Raw genomic sequence first — 26375 nt, 5'->3', positions numbered from 1 at the left:
ATGAACTATTGTGATTAGTGATTGAAGAAAATGTGGCATTGGTGTGGAGAAAGTGGCCATGGTGGCTGCTGGGGGTAGGGAATGGGAGGAAGAGATGAGATGTGGGGGCATTTTCAGGACTTGGAGTTGTCCTGGGTGGTACTGCAGGGACAGTTACCAGGCATGGTATGTCCTCCCATGGCCCACTGGGTGGACTGTGGGATAGTGTGGGCTATGGTATGGACCATTGACCATGAGGTGCAGCGGTGCTCAGAGATGTTACTCACCAAATGCAATGAATGTCTCATGATGATGGAGGAGATTGTTTTTATGGTTGGAGGAGTGGGTGAGGAGGGTGGGGGATATATGGGGACCTCATATTTTTTTAATGTAATATTGAAAAAATAAAGTCAAAAAAAAAAAAAAAGCAAAGGAGGTGACTTTAAAAAATCGTGTGCTTATACCAATTTTCCTTTGCTCATTATCTGTAAAGAACCACCCTAGCAAAAGCATCAAGCTGTGGGATATTATAACTTTTAATTAAGTGCCATATTCACCTATGATTTATCAGATTACTTATATTTAATAACATTAATTTTCATTTTTTTGCTATGAATCTAGTTAACTTATGACAAAATGGTATCATTTTTGTTGGTAAATCTTTTATTTTTGTAAAAAAAAAAGCTATCATTAATGCTCATGATTCACAAAATGTCATGTGATATGTTTCAGCTTAGATGTTAGCCTCAAATTTTAGAACAAGAATGGCTTCTCTACTGGTGAATTCAAGTCATGTTCCTTTAGAAACAGGCCATTATTTACACTCCTGCCACACATTAGACTAAAGGTAGGATTCCTCTGGATTTAGCTCCTGGCTGTTAATATATCATGGCATTATCTCAAAGCTATTACTTGAGCGATCAGTTCTGCAGGAACAGAGCAGAGGGCGGGTGGATTTCCTCCAGGTGAAGCTCTGTATTTTCATAGCATAGTCTGACAGGTTTCTTAGGAACTCTGTAACCTAAGACAGGGTACTTGGCTGTCCCTTGTATTCAGAAAGTTTACTTCAAACCAGTTAGAACGTCTTATAAAGAACCTCACATCAGGGACATTTTAGCATAATTAACCTTTGCAGTCAGATTAATATTCTAATTCTTTATGGATGAAACACGAGACAGTGTCACTTTCCAACTTTTTTTTTTTTTTAATATTGATAACCTCTAGGGGATATAAGACATAGTTGTTAAAAGGGTTAAAGGAATGGAATCTGAAACCAGGTTATTATCTGTGAGTCCTGTCTTTTCTACTTGCTTGACAATTTACACAACCTCTCTGAGGTTTTGTTTCTTCTTCCCTTAAACACTGATAATGATGATGATTGTAATCTATCCATGCAATTGTTATGAGGATTATGATAGAATGCAAGGTCAGTATAGTAATAGTTTAATCCATTTATTAAGCATGCAATTAATGGAAACCTTGAAAGCCCTCATATTGTATAGAAAGCATTTCCTTCTGTGTAATATAGTCAAAGCAAATAATAGTTGTCATGTAATTAATTAGAATTTTATTTTCAAGAATTACCAATTTTCTACCATTTTAGGAACTAGAGAATTTTAGGTTTATGTGCAAACTGAATACATTTAAAATGCATCTCTATTGAAAATGCTCATAAATGAAACATTGTAGCAGTAAGGGAAGAAGGATGCTTAAGATTGAGTATGTTTTAAAATTTTTCTCTATTATCAATTTGGTATACATTCTGGCTTGAATTAAGAAAATAAACTTGCATTGTGTAATTGTGAGACCCAGAGTCTGAATAAATGCAGCAAAGCTGTTACTTGTTAAATTGTTTTGATTAATTGATTAAATTATTTTTATAACTATGTATTTCATAATGTATTCAGATCCAAGCTGGAAATGTGACTTACTTCTGAAGTAAAAACTTTGATATTCAAAAATAAACATTGTAAGACTTTGGGACTTATACATTATCTAATTTAAAAGATGAGTTTTGCAAATTATAGTTATGGTTGATTATTTCATTTATTTATAGATACGTGTACCTCTGTTTTTTTTTTTTTTAATCACAGCTTACCTAGATTTAGGGGAGGGTGGGTGTCACTGTAGAATTTACAGAATTTGACATTTTAGAGTAATAATTCCTCTTTCTTCAAAAGCGAGGACATTGGCAGGGTAAAATGCACATATTTCCTTCATTTGTGATACATGTCAGTGGGCTTTCCATAAATGTGTTTTTAATTATTTAAATAATTTAAAAATATTTTTAATTGAAGTTGTAGGTTTACAGTCTTCTCATATACACCCCTTCCCATTATTTATACTTTGCATTAGTGAAATAACTTTATTACAGTTGAGGAAAGAATATTAAAATTGTGCTATTAACCACAGTTCATACTTTACATTAGGGTGTAATTTTCCCCATATACCACACTATTATTAACACCTTGCATTAGTGTGGTATATTTATTATAATTCATCAAAGAATATTTTTATAGTTTTACTATTAACTATAGTCCATTGTCTACCATAGTGTTCACTGTGTTGCTTAGTCCTATGTTTATTCTTTCAATTTTTATTCTAGGAACAAACATACCCTAAAGCTTCCCCTTTTAACCACATTCTCCTATATAGTTCAGAGTTATTTACTACACTCACCATAATGTGCTACATCACCATTATCAATTTCCAAACTTTTACCATCAGCCTGTATAGAAAATCTGTACAAGTTTAGCATCAACTTCCCATTCCCTAACCCAAGTCTATCTCCTAGTAACCTATATTCTAGACTCTAACTCTGTGGGTTTGCCTATTATACTTAGTTCGTAGCAGTGAAATCATATAGTATCTGTCCTTTAGTGTCTGGCTTATTTCACTCAACATAATGTTGTCAAGGTTCATCCATGTTGTCGCATGTATTCTTTTTGTGGCTGAATAATACTCTGTTGTATCTACCACATATTGCTTATCCCTTCATCGGCTGATGGACACTTGGGTTACTTCCATCTTTTGGCATGTGATTAATACTCATGTGAACATCAGTTTGCAAATATCTGTTCAAGAACCCACTTTCAGTTCTTCTGGATAGTTAGTAGCAGGATTGCCAGATCATATGGTAAGTCTATACTTATCTTCCTGAGGAACTGCCAAACTGTATTCCACAGCATTTGGACCATTGTACATTGCCACCAGCAGTGAATGAGGGCTCCTATTTCTCTACATCCTCTCCAACACTTATCTTAATTTTTTTATAGTGGCCATTCTAGTAGGTGTGAAATGTCATTTCATTGTGGTTTTGATTTGCATTTCCCTAATAACTAATGATGTTGTACATATTTTTGTGTGCTTTTTAGCCATTTGTATTTCCTCTTGGAGAAATGTCCATTTAAATCTTTTGCCCATTTTTTAGTTGGACTGTATGTCTTTTTATCATTGAGTTATAGGATTTTTTAATATATTCTGGATATTAAACCCTTATTGGATATGTGGTTTCCAAACATTTTCTGCCATTTTGTAGTTTGTCTTTTCACTTTTTAAATAAATTCCTGTGCACAAAACTTTTTAAATTTTGATGAGGTCCCATTTCTCTATTTCTCTCTTTTGGTTGCTTGTGCTTTGGGTGTAAAGTTTAAGAAACCATTGCCTAACCCAAGATCCTGAAGATGCTTCCCTGCATTTTCTTCTAGGAGACTCACAGTCCTGCTTCTTATAAATAGGTCTTTGATCCATGTTGAGTTAATTTTTATATATGGTGTGAGATAGAGGACATCCTCCTTCATTCTTTTTCATATGGATTTCAAGTTCTTCCAATACCATTTGTTGAATGGTTGAATTGTCCATCTTTTCTCAGTTGAGTGGACTCAGTAGCCTTGTCAAAAATCAAATTGTCATAGATGTGAGGGTCTATTTCTAAACTCTCAATTCAGTTCCATTGGTCTGTTTATACATCCTGTGCCAAGACCATGCTGTTTTAACCACCATAACTTTGTAATGAATTTTAAAGTCAGGAAGTGTGAGTCCTCTAATTTTGTTCTTTTTCAAGATGTTCTTAACTCTTTGGAGCCCTTAACCTTCTAAAAATTGGATAATTGGTGTTTCCATTTTTGAAAGTTGGGTTTTTGGTATTTTGATTAGGATTGAATTGAATCTGTAAATCCTTTTGGGTAGAATTGACATCTTAAAAATATTTAGTCTTCCATCCATGAGCATAGAATGTCCTTCCAGTTATTTAGATCTTTGTTTCTTTTGTAATTTTTATAATTTTTTTGCATATAAGATTTTTACATAATTAAATTAATTCCTAGATATTTGATTCTTTCAGTTGCACTTGTAAATAGAATTATTCTCTCAAAAACTGATGAAAAATGTTGGTTTTGTGTTTTTCATATATGACTGTTATCTTGTTGAGGAGTTCCTTCTATTTCTATTTTTCTATTTTTTTTAATCAAGAAAGGATACTGGATTTTTGTCATATGCTTTGTCTGCATCATTGGAGATGATCATATAGGGTTTTTTAAATCTCTTTTTTTTTTGGTTAATGCAATATATTACATTAATTGATTTTCCCATGTTGAACCATCTTTGCATACATGGAATAAACCTCATTTGATCATTGTGTATAATTCTCATAATGTACATTTGGACTTGATTTGAAAGTATTTTGTTGAGGATTTTCCATTTAAATTCATAAGAGAAATTGGTCTTTCATTTTATTTTCTTGTAGGATCTTTATCTGGCTTTGTTTTTAGGGTGATGTGGTCTCATAGAATAAGTCAGGTAATGTTCTTTCTTTTTATTTGTTTGCTAAGCTACTCATAGCAGAAACCATAGAAAGTATTGGCTTTAACAATGGGAATTCATTAACTTAAAAGCTGATAGTTTTGAGGCTGAGAAAAGTGTCCAAATCAAGGTATCATCAGGTCATGCTTTTTTCCTGATGTCCATCTGCTGGCAGTCCTCCATTCTCCCATCACATGACAAGGTACAAGGCAGCATCTGCTGGTCTCTCCCTTCTCTTGTGGGTTTTATTGCTTTCAACTTTTTGCTTTGGTGATTTTTTTTTCCGTCTGAATTTCATTCTCTTATAAATTACTTCAGTAAGAGGATTAACACCCGCTCTGAATGAAGTGGGTCACATCTTAACTTAAGATCCTACTCACAATAAGATCCTACTTAGAGTGGATCCACATCCACAGAAATGGATTAACTTTACAAATATATTTTCCTGAGGTACATACAGCTTCAAACCACCCATTCTACCCTCTGGACCCCCAAAAATATCTTTCCATATGCAAAATCCATTAATTCCTTCATAATATCCCAAAAGCTTTAAACCATTTCAGCAACAATGTTAAGAACAGTCTCATCAAGATCGATTATAAATATGGTCTGTCCTGGGACACAATTCCCTTCTGTAAACCTGCGAAACTTAGAGAAGAAATGATCAGTTTCCAAAATACAAAAGAGGATCATTCACAGGATAAATATTTCCATTCCAATAGGGAGAAATTGGAAGGAGAACAGGGGTCACAATTCCCAAATAATTTCAAAACCCTGTAGGGCATAATCTGTTAGATTTCCAGGTCTGAGAATTATCTATGGAGTGATGTTTTCTCCTCCAGCTTGATGGAGCAGCAGCCCCAACCTTGGCAAGTGCTTGGGCACCCTATATGTGCTCCACGAATTCTGAGCTGAAGGCTCAAACATCTTCAAGCAAAGGTGATTGCCAGGCTCTCGGTTCCACTCTAGTCAAGCAATGGGGTATAAGCCAAGCTCTCTACAATCCCGCAGACATCTGGGAAAATGGGTGGTAACACTCTTCCTGAACAATGGAGCAGAAGGCCTGCCCCTATCCAAGCTCCAGGGCATTTTCACCCTTTTCACATCTACGGATGGGTTTGTTCTGTTGGCCAGGGAAGTTATCTTCAGTCCAGACCTCACCTTCGATAGTTATGCCTATGAAGTCATTTTTCCTTCAGTCTATCCCTTTTAGTCCAGGCTATAATTCTATTCATATAGATCCTGCAAAATGCTTGTTGGTTTTGCACATAAGACAGGTGTCCAAACCATCAGACAGTAGGACTTTCTACAGATCCTTCCTGGATAACTGCACCTCCATTCCTGACTTGGACTCAAACAACTGGCTAGATCCAGCTTCTGGGTTTTTTTTTGTTGGTTTGTTTTTGTACCCAGGAGTTCATTTCCCTGCTTATCCCTTTGCTCTTGGCATTTTACTAAAACCTGCAAGGAGAAGCCAGGCTGCATATTTAGTTGGGAAATCTCCTTGGCTAAAAATCAAAGCTTGTCACTTTCAAATTCTGCCCTCCATCTGACATCAGGACTCCATTTTACCAAGATCTTTGCCACTCTAAAACAAGGTTGATTTTCTTCCAGTTTGCAATGATACATTCATCATTTCTGTCTAAGTCTTCATCAGAAGTATCTTTAGTGTTCATACTTCTACCAATAAATTCTTCAAAGCAATCTAGGATTTTTCTATCAAGCGCCTCACAATTCTTCTAGGATTCCCTCATTACCCAATTACAAGGCCTGTTTAACACTTTGATTATTTGCAATAGCAACACCCCACTTTCCTGGTTCCAAAAACTGTTTTAGTTTACTAAGCTGCTCAAAGCAGATATCATGAAAAGTATTGGCTTTAACAATGGGAATTTCTATTATAGTTTTGAGACAGAGAAAAATGTCCAGTTCAAGGTATCATCAGGTGATGCTTTCTTCCTAAAGTCCAACTGTTGGCAATCCTGGACTCCTCTGTAATGTGACAAGACACATGCAGCATCTGCTCATCTCTCCCTTCTCTTTCAGGTTTTATTGCTTTCAGCTTCTTGCTTTGGCAGTTTTTTTCTTCTTCTGAATTTCATTCTCCTATAAAGGATGCACCCTGAGTGAGGGGGGTCATATCTTAAGATTCTGCACACCAAAAGATCCTTCTTACAGTGAATCTACACCCACAGGAATGCATTAACTTTAAGAATATACTTTTGTAGATATACATATTCAACATTAAACCACCACATTCCTCTTCAATTTTTTGGAAGTACTTGAGTAGCATTGGTACTAATTTTATTGAAAGAATTCACCTGTGATGCCATTTGGTCCTAGGCTTTCCTTTGGGAGGTTTCTAGTGATTGATTCAATCTCTTTACTTGCAATTGGTCTGTTGAAGTCTATTTCTTGTCAAGTCAGTTTAGGCTGTTCATATGTTTCTAGGAATTTGTCCATTTCATCTAAGTTGTCTTATTTGTTGGCATACAGTTGTTCATAGTATCTTCTTATGATCCTTTTTGTTTCTGTGGGGTCAGTAGTAATGTTCCCTCTCTCATTTCTGATTTTATTTATTTGCATCTTCTCTCTTTTTTTCTTTGTCACTTGAAGGATTTGTCATTTTTATTGATATTTTCAAAGAATCAAGTTTTGGCTTTGTCAAATCTATTTTTCTATTCTCAATTTCATTTATTTCTGCTCTAATCTCCATTATTTCTTTCCTTTTCCTTCCTTTTGGATTAGTTTGCTGTTCTTTTTCTATTCCTCCAAGTGTGAAGTTAGATTTTTGAATTTGACTTCTTTTTAAATATCGGTGTTTTAGGCTATAAAATTCTCTCTCAGCATTGCCTTTGCTGCATCCCATAAGTTATGATATGTTGTATTCTTGTTTTCATTCATATTGACATTTTACTGATTTTGCTTGTAATTTCTTTTTTGACCCACTGATTGTTTGAGTTTGTTGATTAACATCCATATATTTTTGAATTTTCTAGTTCTTCACCTGCTATTGATTTCCAACTCCACTCTATTATGGTCAGAGAATATTTTCTGAATAATTTATTGGGACTTGTTTTGTGACCCAACATGTAGTCTCTTCTGGAGAATGATTCAAGTGCCCTTGAGAAGAATGTAAATCCTGCTGTTTTGGGGTGCTGTTTTTGTTTATGTCTGTTAGGTCTAGTTCATTTATTTTATTATTCAAGTTCTCTGTCTCCTTATTGATCCTCTGTCTAGATGTTCTTTCTCTTGGTAAGAGTGGTTTATTGAAGTCTTCAAATATTATTGTAAAGACATTTCTCCCTTCAGTTTTGCCAGTGTTTGCCTCATATATTTTGGGGCTCCATGGTTAGTGTATAAATATTTATGATCATTAAATTTCTTCTTGGTGCACTGCCCCTTTTATTAATCTGTAGTGCCTTTGTCTCTTACACTTTTAATTATTTCTTTATGCTTACACAGTGTCTTCTTATATCCTTTAACTCTTTATGCATATATTCCTTCATCTCTTTTTATTGATTTGGGAGATTTGTTCTAACTTCTTTGTTTAGTTGTTCCAAATCCTGTGTCTCCTCTGAAGTTCTAATTTGTTCCTTTCACTGGTCCATAGCTTCCTGTTTCTTAGTATGTCTTGTAAATTTGCACTGATATCTAGGCATCTGATTATCTTCATGAATTTGTCAATGTCAGTTTTTCTCTCTTGCATGGAGTTTTGTTCTTAATTGGCTTTATGATAAGGCTCTTCTTTGAGAGTTGGTTCAACTAATTCTAGACCTTTAGAATAGCCTGTGTTTCAATGATCAGATTTGTTAGCTCTTCTTCATCTGATTCTTGCCTTGACTATGTGGTAAAATTTTTTGCCTCTATGGTGTCATTCCCCTTCCCCTCCCTGCCTGCCATGGCTCCCTTGTCTATTTGCTCATTGTTTACGCATTGTTTTTGCTCATTGTCAGTTTGTTTTTTCTTTAGGAGGCACCAAGAACTGAACCTGGGAATTCACATGTGGGAGGTGGGTGCTTAACTGCTTGAGTCACATCCATTCCCTGCTTTTTATTTTTTTTGCTCATTTTCTGCTCACTGTTTTTGTTTTTGTTTTGTTTTTTATCCTATGTCTGCTCATTGTTTGTCTTCTTTTTTTTTTTTTAATTTTTTTATTTTTTATTGACTTTGTAATAATATTACATTAAAAATATATATGTGAGGTCCCATTCAACCCCACCCCCCCAACCCCCCTCTCCCCCCCCCCAACAACACTCGTTCCCATCATCATGACACATCCATTGGATTTGGTAAGTACATCTTTGGGCACCTCTGCACCTCATATACATTGGTTCACATCATGGCCCATACTCTCCTCTATTCCATCATGTAGGCCCTGTGAGGATTTACAATGTCCAGTGATTACCTCTGAAGCACCATCCAGGGCAGCTCCATGTCCCGAAGACGCCTCCACCTCTCATCTCTTCCTGCCTTTCCCCATACCCTTTGTCCATTATGTCCACTTTTCCCAATCCAATGCCACCTCTTCTATGTGGACACTGGATTGGTTGTGTCCATTGCACCTTTATGTCAAGAGGAGGCTCAGATTCCACCTGGATGCTGGATGCAATCCTCCCATTTTCAGTTGTAATCACTCTAGGCTCCATGGTGTGGTGGTTGTCCTTCTTCACCTCCATCTTAGCTGAGTGTGGTAAGTCCAATAAATCAGATTGTAGGTGCTGGAGTCTGTTGAGGCTCAGGATCTGGCTATCACATTGTCAGTCCAGAGATTCAAATCCCCTAAATATATCTTAAACCCCAACATTAACTGCACCTCCAGCACATTAGCATGAAAGTCTTATGAAGGGAGATCCCATCTGAGTCCAGATTCATCACACATAAACACCATTTCCAAAGAGGGGCCATCTGCCCTGGTAGTTAACCCCATCGGCCATGACCATAACTCCCATGGGTCTCTTTAGCCCTCAAAGGAACCAATATCTGGGGGTTGTATCTGCTTTATCTGTCTCTCTGACTCTGCTCAGTTGTGCATGAGGGCAAACCTTCTGCCAGCCTCCAGACTCTTTTTTAGAAACTCGTAGCCATATAAACTCATTTCTCCTTTCCATTTCCCCCTTACTTTAGGTCAAACAGCATTTTAAAGTCATGGTATTTTATGTAGACATGGATATTCTGCTGATCCGCATTGAACCTTCCGTATAAGGTCATTTTCCAGTTGCATCATCAGTTGGTAGTTGATAGTGGTCCCTCGTTGCCAGGGAGGCTCATTCCCGGGTGTCATGTCCCACGCTGGGGGGAAGGCATTGCATTTACATGCTGAGTTTGGCTTCGAGACTGGCCACATTTGAGTAACATGAAGGCTGACAGAAGGAAATTCCCAGGCACAAAGTTGCTCTAGGCCTTGTTATTATTTTGGGTTTATCAGCTCACAAGCATAGTCATTAGTATCAGGGGCTCACTGTTGAACCCTCACTCCCTCCCGGTCCCCACCACTGTACCTGGGAGACTGTCGCTGCTCCCCTAGGGACCATGACAGAGCACCACTGGCCAGGAACCCAGTACCCCCCCTACTGTGGTTTTTAATTGTTGCCACTATGAGTATATCCAAACATTACCATGCACCCTGGACATATGTTCTGTACAGCTCCCTGTCAGTCATATATCACCTGTCATTGGTATCCCATACCAGTATCCCTCCATTGCCATTGTTGAAACACTCTGTGATCCAGAACTCCCCGAAATTTGAAGCCCAATATAATGTCATGGTCCCTTACTAGGGAATGGCATATAGCGATGAGTTTAAAGGATAGATAAAGAACTTGGATAAAGTTAGATAAAGAACTTAGATAAAGAATGTTGACTTGAAAAAATTCCACATCCTATTTTTTTCTTTTTTTTTTTTTTTTTTTTTTTTCCCCCCCCCCTAATTATTCAGCTTTTCTTCACAGGAGTCCTAGACCACAGCAATGTATATATATAATATACAGCACTCCCACACATCCACCAGAAAACCTTTTCCCTTCCACAGTGATACTCTTACGCCCTATTCATATCATATTTACTTAAAGTGATGTACAGAGTCTGAGACATTAGCTTTCTAACAAGGTGACATCTGTGTTTACATTATGGTGCATACTTTAGGATACACAGTTCTTTACATTTTTAGTTATCCTATGTTTTACATTATGGTTTACATTATCAGTCTGTCATCTCCTATATGTTATGGTGTAATATTACATGTTTTATATCCATCCTTGTGTACTCTCAAGAAACTCCTCTCTTACCCCCCATTTACTTTGGTTCCACACATTTAACGTCCATTTTCCCTTCCACCTTGGTGCCCTCAGTGATAGCCAACCTCCGTTTCCTGAGGAGCCACTTCCAGAGATAGATGGAATAGTGTTCAGGGCCTAACTTGCTCGACTGCCCCAATGCCCTGGGAGCCACCCTTTCTCTCGAGGGATACAGTTCCCTCTATTGGATGGCATTAGTCCTCCCCAGGATGTGGGTCCACCCCCACTCTCACTACTTGGGTTTCTACCCCATGGTGTCACCCACTCTGGCAGAATGAGCATTTAGACATTCCCCAGGAGCCCGTCCTGCATCAGACCCTCCCCTCCGAGCATTCTAAACAGGTAACCCTCTTTATTATATTTTGATATGATTTTCTCGGCATTTTACTCTCCACCAACACCTGACCCTCTCCTGGTTCGTATGCTACCCCTCCCTCCCCCCACTTTTGGGCAACGTTACCCACCCGTCCCTCCCCAGCCACCCTCAAACCCGCAAAGCCCCAAGCAAAGGCAACCCCTTGCCCCCCTTTTATCTCTTCTTTGTGTTCATACTTACCACCATCTCGTCTTAAATTCCACCCCTGCAGACATCGGCTCATATCCTTCCTCCACCCTCCGATTTCCTGCAAGCCTATCGTTCAGTCTCTTGCTATCTAGGGCAGCTTGTTTATTTCATATCATTGAGGTCATGTAGTATTTGTCTTTCAATGTCTGGGTTGCTTCACTCAACATAAGGTTCTCAAGATTCATCCATGTTATCACATGTGTTTGTAGTGTGTTTGTTCTTACAGCCGAGTAGTATTCCATTGTGTGTATATACCACATTTTATTGATCCACTCGTCTGTTGATGGGCATTTGGGTTGATTCCAACTTTTGGCAATAGTGAACAATGCTGCTATGAACATTGGTGTACATATATTGGTTTGTGTTCTTGTTTTCAGTTCTGCTGGGTATATTCCCAGCAGTGGTATTGCTGGGTCATATGGCAAATCTATGGCTAGTTTTTTGAGAAACCGCCATACTGTTCTCCAGAATGGTTGGATCCTTCTGCATTCCCACCAGCAGTGGATGAGTGTTCCCCTTCCTTCACATCCTCTCCAGCACTTGTATTCTTCTGTTTTTTTCATAGCTGCCAATCTTATGGGTGTAAGATGGTATCTCATTGTGGTTTTGATTTGCATTTCCCTGATAGCTAGAGATTTGGAACATTTTTTCATGTGCTTTCTTGCCATTTGTATTTCTTCTTCGGAGAAGTGTCTGTTTAAGTCTTTTTCCCATTTTTTAAATGGGTTGTTTATCTTTTTATTTTCAAGATGTAGGAGTTCTTTATATATGCAAGTTATAAGTTTCTTATCAGATATATGATTGCCAAATATTTTCTCCCACTGTGTGGGCTCCCTTTTTACTTTCTTGACAAACTCCTTTGAGGTGCAGAAGGCTTTAATTTTGAGGAAGTCCCATTTATCTATTAGTTCTTTTGCTGCTCGTGCTTTTGGTGAGATATTCATAAATCCATTACCTATTACAAGGTCCTGTAGATGTTTCCCTACACTGCTTTCTAAGGTTTTTATGGTCTTGGCTCTTATATTTAGGTCTTTGATCCATCTTGAGTTGATCTTTGTATAAGGTGTGAGATGGTAATCCTCTTTCATTCTTCTACATATGGCTATCCAGTTCTCCAGACACCATTTGTTGAATAGGCCACTCTCTCCCAGTTGAGAGGGTTTGGTGGCTTTATCGAATATTATGTGGTTGTATATGTGAGGTTCTATATCAGAGCTTTCAATTCGATTCCATTGGTCTATATGTCTCTCCTTATGCCAATACCATGCTGTTTACACCACCGTAGCTTTATAGTATGTTTTGAAGTCAGGTAGTGTGATTCCTCCAATTTCGTTTTTCTTTTTCAGTATGTCTTTGGCTATTCGGGGTCTCTTTCCTTTCCAAATAAATTTCATAGTTAGTTTTTCTAGTTCCTTAAAGAAGGCTGCATTGATTTTTATTGGGATTGCATTGAATGTGTAGATCAATTTTGGTAGGATAGACATCTTAATAATGTTCAGTCTTCCTATCCATGAACAAGGAATAGTCTTCCATTTATTTAGGTCTTCTTTGATTTCCTTGAACAATCTTGTATAGTTCTCAGTGTATAAGTTCTTTACCTCTTTAGTTAAATTTATTCCTAAGTATTTGATTTTTTTATTTACTATTGTGAATGGTATTTGTTTCTTGATTTCCTCCTGATCTTGCTCATTATTGGTGTACAGAAGTGCTACTGATTTTTGCGCATTGATCTTATAACCTGCGACTTTACTAAACTCATTTATGAGTTCTAGAATCTTCGTTGTAGATCTCTCAGGGTTTTCTATGTATAGGATCATGTCATCTGCAAATAATGAAATTTTGACTTCTTCCTTTCCAATTTGAATGCCTTTTATTTCTGGTTCTTGCCTCAGTGCTCGAGCAAGTACTTCTAAGACAATGTTAAATAGGAGCGGCGACAGTGGGCATCCTTGTCTTGTTCCTGAGTTTAGAGGGATGGAGTCTAGGATTTCTCCATTGTAAACAATATTGGCTTTAGGTTTTTCATATATACTCTTTATCATGTTCAAAAAATTTCCTTGTATTCCAATCATTTGGAGTGTTTTTATCAAGAAAGGGTGCTGTATTTTGTCAAATGCTTTTTCTGCATCAATAGATATAATCATGTGATTTTTTTCCTTCAATCTGTTTATATGGTGTATTACGTTGATTGATTTTCTTATGTTGAACCATCCCTGCATACCTGGGATGAATCCCATTTGGTCGTGGTGTATAATTCGTTTAATGTGTTGTTGAATACGATTAGCAAGTATTTTGTTAAGTATTTTTGCGTCTAGGTTCATTAGAGAAATTGGTCTGTAATTTTCCTTTCTTGTGATGTCTTTGTTTGGCTTTGGTACTAGGGTAATGTTGGCATCATAGAAGGAGTTGGGTAATGTTCTTTCTGTTTCGATGGTTTGGAATAGTTTCAGCAGGATTGGTGTCAGTTCTTTCCGGAATGTTTTATAGAATTCACCTGTGAAGCCATCTGGCCCTGGGCTCTTCTTAGTTGGGAGATTTTTAATAACTGATTCTATCTCTCTGCTTGTGATTGGTTTGTTAAGATCATCAATTTCTTCTTTTGTCAATATGGGCTGTTTATGTGTTTCTAGGAATTTGTCCATTTCCTCTAGATTGTCATTTTTGTTGGAATATAGTTTTTCAAAATATCCTCTTATGATAGTCTTTATTTCTGTGGGGTCAGTGGTGATATCGCCTTTCTCATTTCTTATTTTGTGTATTTGCATCTTCTCTCTTTTTTTCTTTGTTAGTGTTGCTAAAGGTTTGTCAATTTTGTTAATCTTCTCAAAAAACTAGCTCTTGGTCTTGTTTATCTGTTCAATTGCTTTCTTATTTTCTATTTCATTTAGTTCTGCTCTTATCTTTGTTATTTCCTTCCTTCTTCTTCCTGTTGGGTTACTTTGTTGTTGTTTTTCTAATTCCTTCAAATGTGCAGTTAGTTCTTCAATTTTTGCTCTTTCTTCTTTTTTGATATATGAATTTATGGCTATAAACTTCCCTCTCAGTACTGCTTTTGCTGCATCCCATAAATTTTGGTATGTTGTGTTATCATTATCATTTGTTTCAAGGTAGTCATTGATTTCTTTTGAGATTTCCTCTTTGACCCACTGTTTTTCTAAGAGTGTGTTGTTTAATTTCCAAATCGTGGTGTGAAATCTGGGCTTCTTTCCCTTGCAAATCTCCAGCTTGACTCCACTGTGGTCAGAGATAATGTTTTGTATGATTTCAATCTTTCTGAATTCGTTCAGCCTTTCTTTGTGGCCTAGCATATGATCTATCTTGGAGAATGATCCATGTGCGCTTGAGAAAAATGTATATCCTGCTGTGTTTGGGTGTAGCGATCTATATATGTCTATTAGATCGAGCTCCTCTAATATACTATTCAGATGTTTTGTTTCTTTGGTGATTCTCTTTTGAGATGTTCTGTCCAGAGTTGATAGTGGTGTATTAAAATCCCCCACTATAATTGTAGATGTATCTATTCTTTCACTTAGTTTTTCCAGCGTTTGCCTGACGTATTTAGAGGCACCCTTGTTAGGGGCATAGATATTTATGATTGTTCGATCTTCTTGACAGATTTTCCCTTTGACTAAAATGTAGTATCCTTCTTTGTCTCTCACAATTGTTTCACATTTAAAGTCTATTTTGTCTGATATTAATATAGCTACTCCTGCCTTTTTTTGGTTATTGTTAGCTTGTATGATTGTTTTCCAGCCTTTCACTTTCAATCTCCATGCGTCTCTGGGTCTAAGATGTGTCTCTTGTAGACAGCATATGGATGGGTCATATTTCCTTATCCAGTGTCCCAGTCTGAATCTTTTGATAGGTGAGTTTAATCCATTGACATTCAGTGTTATTACTATCAAGGAATTATTTGTGTTAGCCATATTTTGATTGGATTTGTGTTTGTCATATTTTGTTTGTATTTTTTTTTTGTCTTTTTTTTTGTTGTTGTTGGTCTTATACTCTCCTCCAACTTTGCCTTTCCTGTTTTTTCCTTTCTTCCTGCAGAACTCCCTTTAGAATTTCTTGAAGGGGAGGTTTCTTGTTGGTATACTCTTTCAGTTTCTGTTTGTCTGCGAATATTTTGAACTCTCCATCATGTTTGAATGCTAGTTTAGCTGGATAGAGTATTCTTGGTTGGAAATTTTTTTCCTTTAGTACCTTGACTATATCATACCACTGTCTTCTTGCCTCCATGGTTTCAGAAGAGAAATCAGCACTTAATCTAATTGAGCTTCCCTTGTATGTGATGGTTTTCTTTTCTCTTGCTGCTTTTAGGATTTTCTCTTTGTCTTGAGCATTGGATAATTTGACAAGTATATGTCTTGGGGTGGGCCTGTTGGGGTTTATGACTTGTGGAGTGCGCTGTGCTTCTTGGATATGTACATCTGTCTCTTTCAGTAGATTTGGGAAGTTTTCAGCCATTATTTCCTGCAACACTCTTTCTGACCCCTTTCCCTTCTCTTCACCTTCTGGAATGCCTATAATACGTATGTTTGAGCGTTTTGCATTGTCATTCAGGTCCCTAAATCCTAATTGGATTTTTTCTATCTTCTTATTGACCCCTTCTACTATCTGTTTGATTTCTGATGTACTGTCTTCCACATCACTAATTCTCTGCTCTGTCTCTTCTAGTCTGCTGATATTTGCTGCAAGTGTATTTTTGATTTCTTGAACTGTGGTGTTCATTCCCATCATATCTGTTATGTTTTTGCGTATGTCTGCAATTTCCCCTCCAAGTGATGTCTTCATGTTGTTAACCTCTTTCATTACTGCATCAAATTTGTTGGTGATAAATGTTCTGAGATCTTTCATTGCTTGTGCCAAGTTTTGCTCCCCTTCGTGATTATTGGTTTGTTGATTGGATTCAGCCATGTTTTCCTGATTATTGGTTTGGTTCGTAGATTTTTGTTGCTTTCTGGTCATCTCTTTATTTTGACGAATTTAATCAGTTCCTTAGCTTCTTTGTCTGCTCTTGGAGGTTAATTAGTTGTTATTTTTGCACAGGTGTTATATCTTCTCTTTGTCACTTTTTTCTTCTTATTCTAGTTACTTGTTGTTGGTTAAGTTCACTTTAGAGGATAGTATTAGTGTTGGGGAAAGGCAATTGTGTAAGCAAGGGAAAAGTGTGGAGTTGTATTGGTGATGTATGTTAATAAAGCAGAAATATGAGATCTGGAAGGATGGAGGTTAGATTCATGTAGATTGTATAGAGTTATAGCTGTAGGTAGAGTACCTTTTATGAAGTTGATGACTGAATTTGGGAGGAATATGGTATGAACTACACAGCTATTGTTTTCATGAGAGAGGGAAAAAGAAAAGAAAGGTAATAGTTTCAAGAGTGGATAATAGACAGAAAACAGAACAAAGGTATTAGAAATTAAGAGTTAGACACTTTGTGGATCAAAGAACGGGAGGTGGGGGGTGGAATATAGGAGAGACAGTAGATGATAGTGGATATCAAGATGCAGGGGAAGGGGGATAGTGTAGGTAGCCTAAATCAGTTCACACAGAAATGAGGCAGTGGAGGATGGGAAAACCCAGCAAATGTGAGGTGTTCCCTGTAGCACCTATTGTATACTTGAATTAAAGTAAAAATAAGTGGAAGATGAGGGACAAGAGGGAAAGAGAAAACCGAAGAAAAAAAAACAAAAAACAAACTAATTATAATAAAGAAAAAAGAAAGGCAAGAAGAAAGGAAGAAAGAAAAAGAGGATGGGCAAACGGTGGGGAACGGATAGGGAGAAGAGAGATACAGGTACACACGTGTCACAATTGGAACACTATCTAAAACAACAACTTCCCCCCGCTTTGCCCTAAAACCCCCCCGTCTGTCTGCCCAAATGGGTCTGCAAGCACCTCCCTTCCCACAAACCCCCAATAGGCCGCCCAGGGCCCACGAACTCCCCAGTACTGCAGATGCTCAAAAAAAAAAAAAAAAAAAAAAAAAAAAAATTAAGTAAAATTAAAAAAAAAACAAACAAAAAACAAACAAACAAACAAAACAAAACAAAAAAAACAGAAACCCCTCCGCAGGCCCGGCTCCGCCCGCCGCTTGGACCGGCTCTGCCCGGCTCCTCACGCCGCCTTGGCCTGGCCTGGCTCCGCCCAGCTCCGCTCGCTACAGCGGCCCAGCCGGCTCCGGCGTCCACCTCCCGCCACCGCGGCCTGGACCGGCCCTGCCCGGCTCCGTACCCGCCGCAGCCTGACCCGGCCCCGCCCGGCTCCAAGCGCTACTGCGGCCCGCAGCCGGGGCCTGCACCGGCCCCGCCCGGCTCCAAGCGCTACCGCGGCCGGCAGCCGGGGCCTGCACCGGCCCGCCCGGCTCCAAACGCTACCGCAGCCCGGCTCGGCCTGGCTCGGCCCCGCCCGGCCCCGCTCACCGCCGGCGCAGCGCGGCCCGGCCTGGCTCAGCCCCACGGAGCGGGGCTAGATGCCTCGTCTCCGCCTACCCAAGAAGGGAATCCTCTACAGGTAGCTGGGATCTCCGTGTATATTTCACAGACGAATCCTCTCTGTTACCTTCCCTCCAAATCGATGTCCAGACACCTCCGGACCAGCAAAAATCCCGAAACAATCCGGTCCCAAAGAGTCTCCAACGCCGCCCAGCCGATTCCCTGCAGAAGACTCTAACAGGGATGTTCACTCAGCCGCCATCTTGCCCCCTCCACTCTGTTTGTCTTCTTTACGAGGCACTGGGAACCAAACCTGGGACCTCCCATGCGGAAGGCGGATGCTCAACTTGAGCCATATCCGCTACCCCCTTGTCTCTATAGTTTTGTTTTGTTTTAACACTCCTTTCCTTGTCTTTAGCTGCTTTTTCCTGGAGATCAAATTCTGGGAGGAGGGTCACTCCATAGAGAACGTTCTCAAGTTAGTTTTTCCCCACCAAAACATGGCCTGGGATCTATGAAGGGGGCATAGACAAGTTCCAAAGTGCCATGGGACAGGATCAGGAAGGCTACCAAACATCTCTTTGATAGCTCTCCAATGCTGTGCTTTCTGACCTACATAGCAGATGGCATGCTTTAGCAAACTGTTCCCTCAGCCCTAAGGAAGTACTGTGGCTTTAAGTTTCTACCATCTCCACAGCTGTTAAGGCAGAGTTGAAACAGTGGCTGCTAGCAGCCTTGTCCAGGGCAGGATGCAACTGTAGCTTAGATCCAAGACCCAGTGACTCAAATTTTGCCAATCAAATTCTGTGACCAGTGCTTGGCCATACCCACCCCTGTTCTTGAGGAAGAGGGTTTTATGTCCCTTTCTGACAGCAGCAATTAGCTAGGTTCTGAATCCCAAGGTGATCTGCTGTGAGAGTTGGGGGTGGGTGCTGCCAGCCAACGCATGGAGAGTGCCACTCACAGTTCTTACCACAATTTGTCTGTCTCTTCCTCCTGACCTCTTTGGATACTATACAGTTATTCTGGTGTTATTCTGGTGTCTGGAACCCTAGAAAAATTGTTTCATACAGTTCCTGCTTATTTATTAGCTGTTTTGGAGAACAGACTGAGTCCTGGCACTCCCTACTCTGCCAGTTTCCCTGAAAGTCAACATGACTATATTTTAAATATTTCTTTGCCAATTTACCTCTATCATAAGCAATATATATAGCTTGTCATAAGGCAGTTATCTTTTTAGTGTTTAGCGAAACTAAAGCCCATTCATGTTATGTATTGCTTGTTATTACTAATCTCATGCAGTGTTTTCTGTGTGTGTAGACAAATTCTAAGTAATTACTCTATCTTTCCCAAATATAAAAACATTTATAAGAATATTTTTAAGTGAAGTTTTGTCCTCACCTATGTACTTGATGTACATTCAAAATGCAATTTCAATTGCAAACAGAAAAGTTGTTTAGTCATATATTATAGCATTTTTATAATACAACATTTATAGACATGTATTATAACATTTATTGTAATACATTATAACATTTATAATTATAATGTTAGTAGAATGGTATTACAAGTATCCAGCTCAAAACATTTTAAAATTTCTGTTCCTTTCTTGTAGGTTTTATTTGCAACTGCTGTTACACACCTCATGAAGGATGCTAATGTATGGTCAACCTAGAAGAGTTCATGTCCCTGGGACTTATCATCTTTTATGAACATCTATTTAAAGTTGATTTAGTTCAAGCATTCACTTCCACAAAATGAAAATAGGACCTCTCATTCAGGCAGGGACAATAAGGATATTTAGCCCAGGAGTCATGTTCTAAACGCCAGTTTTGTCTACAAATGGGTTACAGAGGGATACCGACAGGATCAAGTGACACCTCAGAACTTTGTTAAATATAACTATTCAATATGCTATAATTTATGAACTTTTTAAGGACATTTTCCCCTCCTCTTTCTCCTCCTCCTCCTCCTTGTCTTCCTCCCTTTTCTTCATTTTTTACTTAATGCTCTGAGAATCTCAGCAATTAACCTTGCCTAGGACCATTTTAACTTTAGAGATAACTTGGTAGGAGAAATACTGACCTGGAAATGAGCATGAGGAGTGAAGAGCCTGCTAGAAGGATTTCCACTGACCTCAGAAGACTCTGTGGTCTGAAGAGGTCCCCAGTGAACATGAGGCAGGAAAAGAAAGACTCTTGAATGTGGGGTGCCTGGGCATGTCTCCCCATAAACGATTGGTGACACCAAGAAAACTGCCAAATAAGTACTTTTACCCATTATGGTATAATAAAATACAGTGACATGTCAAGCATTACATCAGAATAATACACACAGAATTGTGTTATAAAATACTTGCCAAAAATTCATTTCTATGATAACAAAGTGGGACTTTATATTTTTTCACACATGCACAGTCTTTCTCTCTCTCTCCCTCTCTCTCCCTCTCTTTTTCTCCCATGATCATAAACACACTTGTGACCACTTCTTGTTTTCCAGAGAAGAACCATAAAAGAAATGTATGTTTAACAATGACTCCAACAAAAGTTGATGAGCTAAGTTTGTACTGGGACAAGTTATATAATTAAGTCAGGCAATGATGACTCTGTCTAGAAGAGATTCCTGTACAAGTACTTTATTAACATTAGGGAGATGAAAGATTGCAAAGATAGTTAGGACCGCGGAAGCAAATAAAGCATCTCTCAACTCTAGCATATACCTGTCTTTTTTCAATGGAGGATTTCTCTTGTACATAAGTGGAGAAAGGAGTTAATAAAAATCCTCTGTGAAAATCAGTGGAACATTCTTCCGAAATCCAGTCGTAGTGAATTTATTGGTCAGCTCCATCCTTAGTTCTAATGGGCTGTAAATTCCATGTGAGTTAAAATATACAATATAGAGACTGAGCATGCATATGTCTTTTTTTTGTTTACTTCTGAGTTATTGTAAAAAAGGTTTTCCAATAGTCTGAATAGTTCTGTCATCAGATGAGTAAATCCGGTAAAGGTGTTATTTTCCTCCATAAAAAAAGATGGATAGGAATCAAATTAGGTGCATGTATATGTGTTTGTGTGGAAATAGGTTGAATGAGTTTATATTACATGTACATTTCCTTACATAATAACTAATATAAAATATTCTGACAAAATACTTTTTAATTGTTCTGCTTACTTTTCTCTCACAACTCCTTGTAGTGTTTTTCAAAAAATCTGGAAATCTTAATTTACAAATGAAAGTTATAATAAAATTCAGAATTTATAATTCAGATCCTTGTAAAGTTGACTTTTTAATTATCTGTATGTAGATCATCCATGGCAGGTTTTAATTGAAGACTTATTCTTCCTTTCTCTCAATATTCTTACTGTCTCTTTTCCCTGAGTATCTATGAGGTAGGCTAAGTGATACAAACTGATTGCAATATTAAATATAAATATTGCATATATTTATGTTTCAAAATTTGGATCTTGGTATGTGGAATTTCCTCCAATGCTATGCTCCTTCTACAACCTAGATAACCAAAAGTTGACCCTATCACCAGTCATGGAACTGGCTCTTGTTAACACCAAAGCATACACATGGTGCCTATTCTCCTTCCTTTCTGCTACAATATTCCAGTGTGCAATAAAGGTCCTCATGCACCTGAGAATAGTCTGTGGCGTCCATGTCTAATTTACAGCTCATTTATTCCTCCTGCTAATTTCATTTCATGTGCTATTTTCGGTCCCTAGTCTAAAACTACAGCCCTGCTTCAGACTTCTTAACATTGAGACAAGTATGTGTTTATTCCCATTTAGAGATACTTAAAATATTAGTTTCACATCAGGAATGATTTGCTTTGAAGGGAGAAATACCTTGTTTTTTTGAGAAGTTAATATTTACCAAATCACCGTGACAGTGTTATTGATTTCTAACCTGATTCTAGATCATGGTTCTAAATATAGACGTTCTGTACAGGGGGAAAAACTTGTCCTGACAATCAGTGTAAGCTGTTGTGGGCATAAATTATTTATTTTAAAAAATTGACATAAAAGAAATAAAATAGATGTCCAAATATGCATTTCTAATGTGTCATTTTCTGTGGAAGGGATGATACACTGCAGTAAATATATGTGAATGCTCTTAGATTTTCTCTTATTCTTTCTTAAAACATTTTGAAGTCATATTGAAGAGACTCTCATTATGCAAAAATCCAAAATTAATTGCTTCTTCTTGAGGTGAAATTAGAAAATATACAAATAAAAGTGGATAAAATTTTGATGGTGCTAGCAGTAAGTTTAAAAAGCAGTATTAACAATTTTTAATAATAAAGAAAATTCACTAGATTATCTGTATGCATAATTTTTTCCCTAAAAGAAATGCAGAAATAGAAACTCATCTAGGTATGGTTTATTTTTACCCCTACATCACATTATTAGCTATTAAGAGACATACAATCAAGTTGGATAGATATTTCTTGAAATGATGCATGGTATGCAGTGCATGCTTTCATTGTGCTTCCTGCCATTATGGAATAATGCGCCTTATTTGGAAATACAATGATCATTTCTGTTAAAGCATGTTCAGTCAGCTTATATTATAACACCTATATTTTGTGAATCATTTCAGATTTCAGAGAGCTATGCCTTTCTACCAAGAGAAGCGGTGACACGATTTCTAATGAGCTGCTCAGAGTGCCAGAAAAGAATGCATTTAAACCCAGATGGAACAGATCATAAAGGTAGTTGCAGTGTCAAATAGTGAGATTTAAAGTAATTTTATTCATAATGCCAATTTATATCTCACAGTTTTATGAAAATGTGACAGACTTAAACATTTCAACAAGTCAGATCTCTCATTTATTCAAGTAGGAGGCAGTGAATTTTGAATATCTGCTTAAAAAGTAATTTAATGTCCTTTCTCAGAAGCATAGTTTCAACTGTGGCAAATAAAATTTTTTCTCTATGCTAATGTTTTAATTTTCACTTATTGTGTATTTCACAGTACTTTAGATATAGTCATGAAGGAAATTGATGTTTTATTAATGTCCTTTAAATCCACCAAGTCATTGTTTTTCTAAGTGATGAATATGACGTGCATTTGCTGAAGATGTTTATATAAAACTTAAATGATTTTGCTTTAGTTTTTATTAATAATTACCTAGACAATGCTTCCATTCTATCGATTTCTCTCTGGTATTAATCTCAGATACATTTAGTTTGGCCCATTCCAATGTGTTGGAGTATATACAGACTAAGGAAGAAAAAAAAAGAAATTTCCTTTTTTGCTCAGGAAGTACATAAGAAAGTAATTCTGGAGCAAAGGAGCAAAATAGAACTAATTGTGTTTAATCCCTGTATCATCTCTATTCATTGTTACTCAAAATATTATAAAGCTCTCCTATAGTTGTAAATAATTTTTCCATAGTGCTAATCAATCTCAGTACACCTTTGTAGAACCTTTCCAGTTATTTTCTCTACAATTCGTTCACACTGCTACCATGTTCTTAAGCTTGGTGTCTAGATCCCCATTTCAATTTGGACAAATTGAATCATTCTGAAATAAGAGGTAGAATGCAATATCACTTTCATTACCCATTAAAAATGTTTCCTTGCAGATAACGGAAAACCTCCCACTTTGGTCACCAGCATGATTGATTACAACATGCCAATTACCATGGCCTACATGAAGCACATGAAACTGCAGCTGCTCAACTCACAGCAAGATGAGGTAAAATGAAATAGATGTTTATACTGCATACAAATTGCAACGAAGTTTGATAACCGTGACTGTTATTTTAAGCCTGATGGCATTTTGAAGAGGGTAATTTATTTTTTAATGAAATGAATGCCATCAGGATTGCATGTAGGGTGAAAGCAGGCAAAGGTTTCTAGTCCTGAATGTAGAACCCCTCTTTTAACACACCTGCCTTAGTGCAACAAGGGTATCTGGTCATTCCCAAAGAATAATCATTTTCCTTAGTAGAACACTGCTAAGCTAGGCTTGGTGTAAAGTGCTAGAGAGTTCAGAGTGGGTGGGGTGGGAAGAGGCAAGGTCAGAGGAAAAGATTCCAAGTAAGTGAGCATTCAAGGAAATTTAAGGCTATTTTGCTTGGAAATCAGAAAAGACAATTTAATAGATGTGTCAAGTATAGTAACTTCTCCATCATCCAAATATTATCTATATTTTAAAGTTATTTTTCATGTAACCATGATTCTATATATTTGCGTGTCCAATTATCTTAATTTACTAGAGAAAATTTGAGGTCATTTTTCTTAATTAATGTACTTTGAGGTTTCAAATTATTGCATTTAATTTATATTGTGAGAATCTAACAATACCTGGAAGTATTAGACATTAAATGCATTTTTGTTGAATATTCTTCTCTAGGATTCTCTAAGATTGCCATTTTTGTTGAAGTGTCTTAAAAGCAGAGACTAGGCTATATATGTGCCTGTTTATGTTCACTGAGAGACTTGTAACAATGACAAGCATGCAAAAGGGGCTTAGTAATTCCTTGTTACCTGGTTAGTAGCCATTAATTTATAAAACAGTCAAATTAACTCTTTTGTGAATAGTTCCCCAGGCTATAAACTCTCTTAAAATTTCTCTAGAACCTTAATTGAGGTTAAATATGTATTTTTAAAATATAGCATCATTTAGTAAATGATCATTAAATTCTTTTAAAATTACTTTGTTGGACTAATTTTATTCATAAAATTAAAAGCAATTTTTTGTGTCATTTTCCTTGGTATTTGAGCCAGTTCATTTTAAAACTGCTTTTATAAAGTTTTTGACCTCAGTACGTTTTATTCTGCTTATACTCCTAGCACATTCCTTGTGCAAAGGCAGTATCAGATTACATCTTTTTTCCAGATGGCCATGTATAAAAATGATTACATAATTGGTAGTAAAATCAATGGGTAAAGACATCAGAGACAATTAAGAAAATACTAAGGTCTGTGTATCCTGAGAAGGAAGGAAAATATTATTCCAATGATTCATTACATAATTGAAATAAAAAATTCTCATAAACTAATTAGAGCTGTCAAATTATTTGTAGCAAGCTCCTTTAGATGTTGGTATGTTTAGTTCTAAGCCAAAAAGTAGGAAGATCAACTTTGTGCCAATAATACAGCCTACATATGCTGAGTCCTTCTGGCTTCTAAAAATCTTAAGCCTTCAACACAAAAGAAATAGCTCCTTTTAAATTTATAACTGGATTAGCAAAATTATTCTTACATTTTGAAAATGCTAAATTGGATGTACATTATGTTAAAAAATTCAGAAAAATGAGATTTTTTATAAAATTTTACATATTGTGATTTTTGAAAGGAAGGAAAGAGGTTAGTTAAGGTAAGTCACACTAAAAGAATTCAGCTGAGTTATTCCTTTGTGTTAAATTATATTTAAATTTTAATAAACATTCTTAAAATTCAACAAATATTTTGTGAGTACCTTCTAAATATCTGGCTCTCTTGTAGTTTCTAGGTATAAGTAGTGAACAAATTGACAAAAAACCCTGCCTTTTTGAAGTTGTATCCTATTGGGGGATAAAATAAAATGAAGAAAACAAATAATTAAATTATGTATATATAAGAAGATGCCAAATGCTATTAAGAGAATTGAAGGAAGCAGGACATGGGAATTCCTTTAGGACGGGGGCATCCCAATGTTTAATACCTGCATTGCAAAGGTATTATTTGAGCAGAATTGAAGGAAATAAAGGTGGAAACTGTGTAAACATAAGGGGGCTATAGTGCCAAGTCCCCTAGGCAAGAGCATGCTCAGCAAGCTGTAGGAACAGACAAGGTGGTCATTGTGGTTGGAGCAAATGAACAAGGGTGAGGAAAATAGGATAGAATTTACAGAGATAGTGGAAAACCAGGTCATATAAGGCCTTATAGGCCATTATGAGAACCTAGGGCTTTACTCTAATGAAATGGGGACCCATTAGAGAGTTTTGAGTAGAGAAGTCATATGATCTGAATTTTTTTTTTTTTTTTTTTTACAGCATTACACTAGCTTCTCTGTTGAGAATAGCCTGGGGGTGGTGGTGGGATCTGGTAATTGGAAGCAAGATCAGTAGGAGTTCATTGCAGCAATTAGTGTGGATAAAGATTTAACACAACCCTTTCACCTTTGGCATGAGAATTTGACCTTCGGTTAACTTTCTAGCTTTGTTCTCCATATACCTCATAAAATTGAAATGGTGACCATGTTACTTTCTAGGCATCATTACTTAAGGTAAAGATGATCCCAAGTGATAAACTCTATCTGAATTCAGGGAACTATAAATGTTTGATAATAATCTTCAGGCTT

General features: G+C 37.1%; 1 protein-coding gene across 4 annotated transcripts in view; it reads left to right on the top strand.

Annotated features, from left to right (window-relative positions):
• Positions 1-26375, top strand: part of NOL4 (nucleolar protein 4) — a 427624-nt gene that overhangs the window by 102485 nt on the left and 298764 nt on the right. For all 4 annotated transcript variants that reach the window (XM_058277606.1, XM_058277605.1, XM_058277604.1 and 1 more), the window contains exons 3-4: positions 22683-22794; positions 23671-23783. In XM_058277606.1, the coding sequence (XP_058133589.1) occupies positions 22683-22794; positions 23671-23783 (225 nt within the window). The remainder of the gene's footprint in view (positions 1-22682; positions 22795-23670; positions 23784-26375) is intronic.

Source organism: Dasypus novemcinctus, chromosome 16 (assembly GCF_030445035.2).
Source record: "Dasypus novemcinctus isolate mDasNov1 chromosome 16, mDasNov1.1.hap2, whole genome shotgun sequence".
NCBI lineage: Eukaryota > Metazoa > Chordata > Mammalia > Cingulata > Dasypodidae > Dasypus > Dasypus novemcinctus.
Note: the sequence above shows the minus strand (reverse complement) of the source record. Positions and strands in the feature narration are given on the sequence as shown.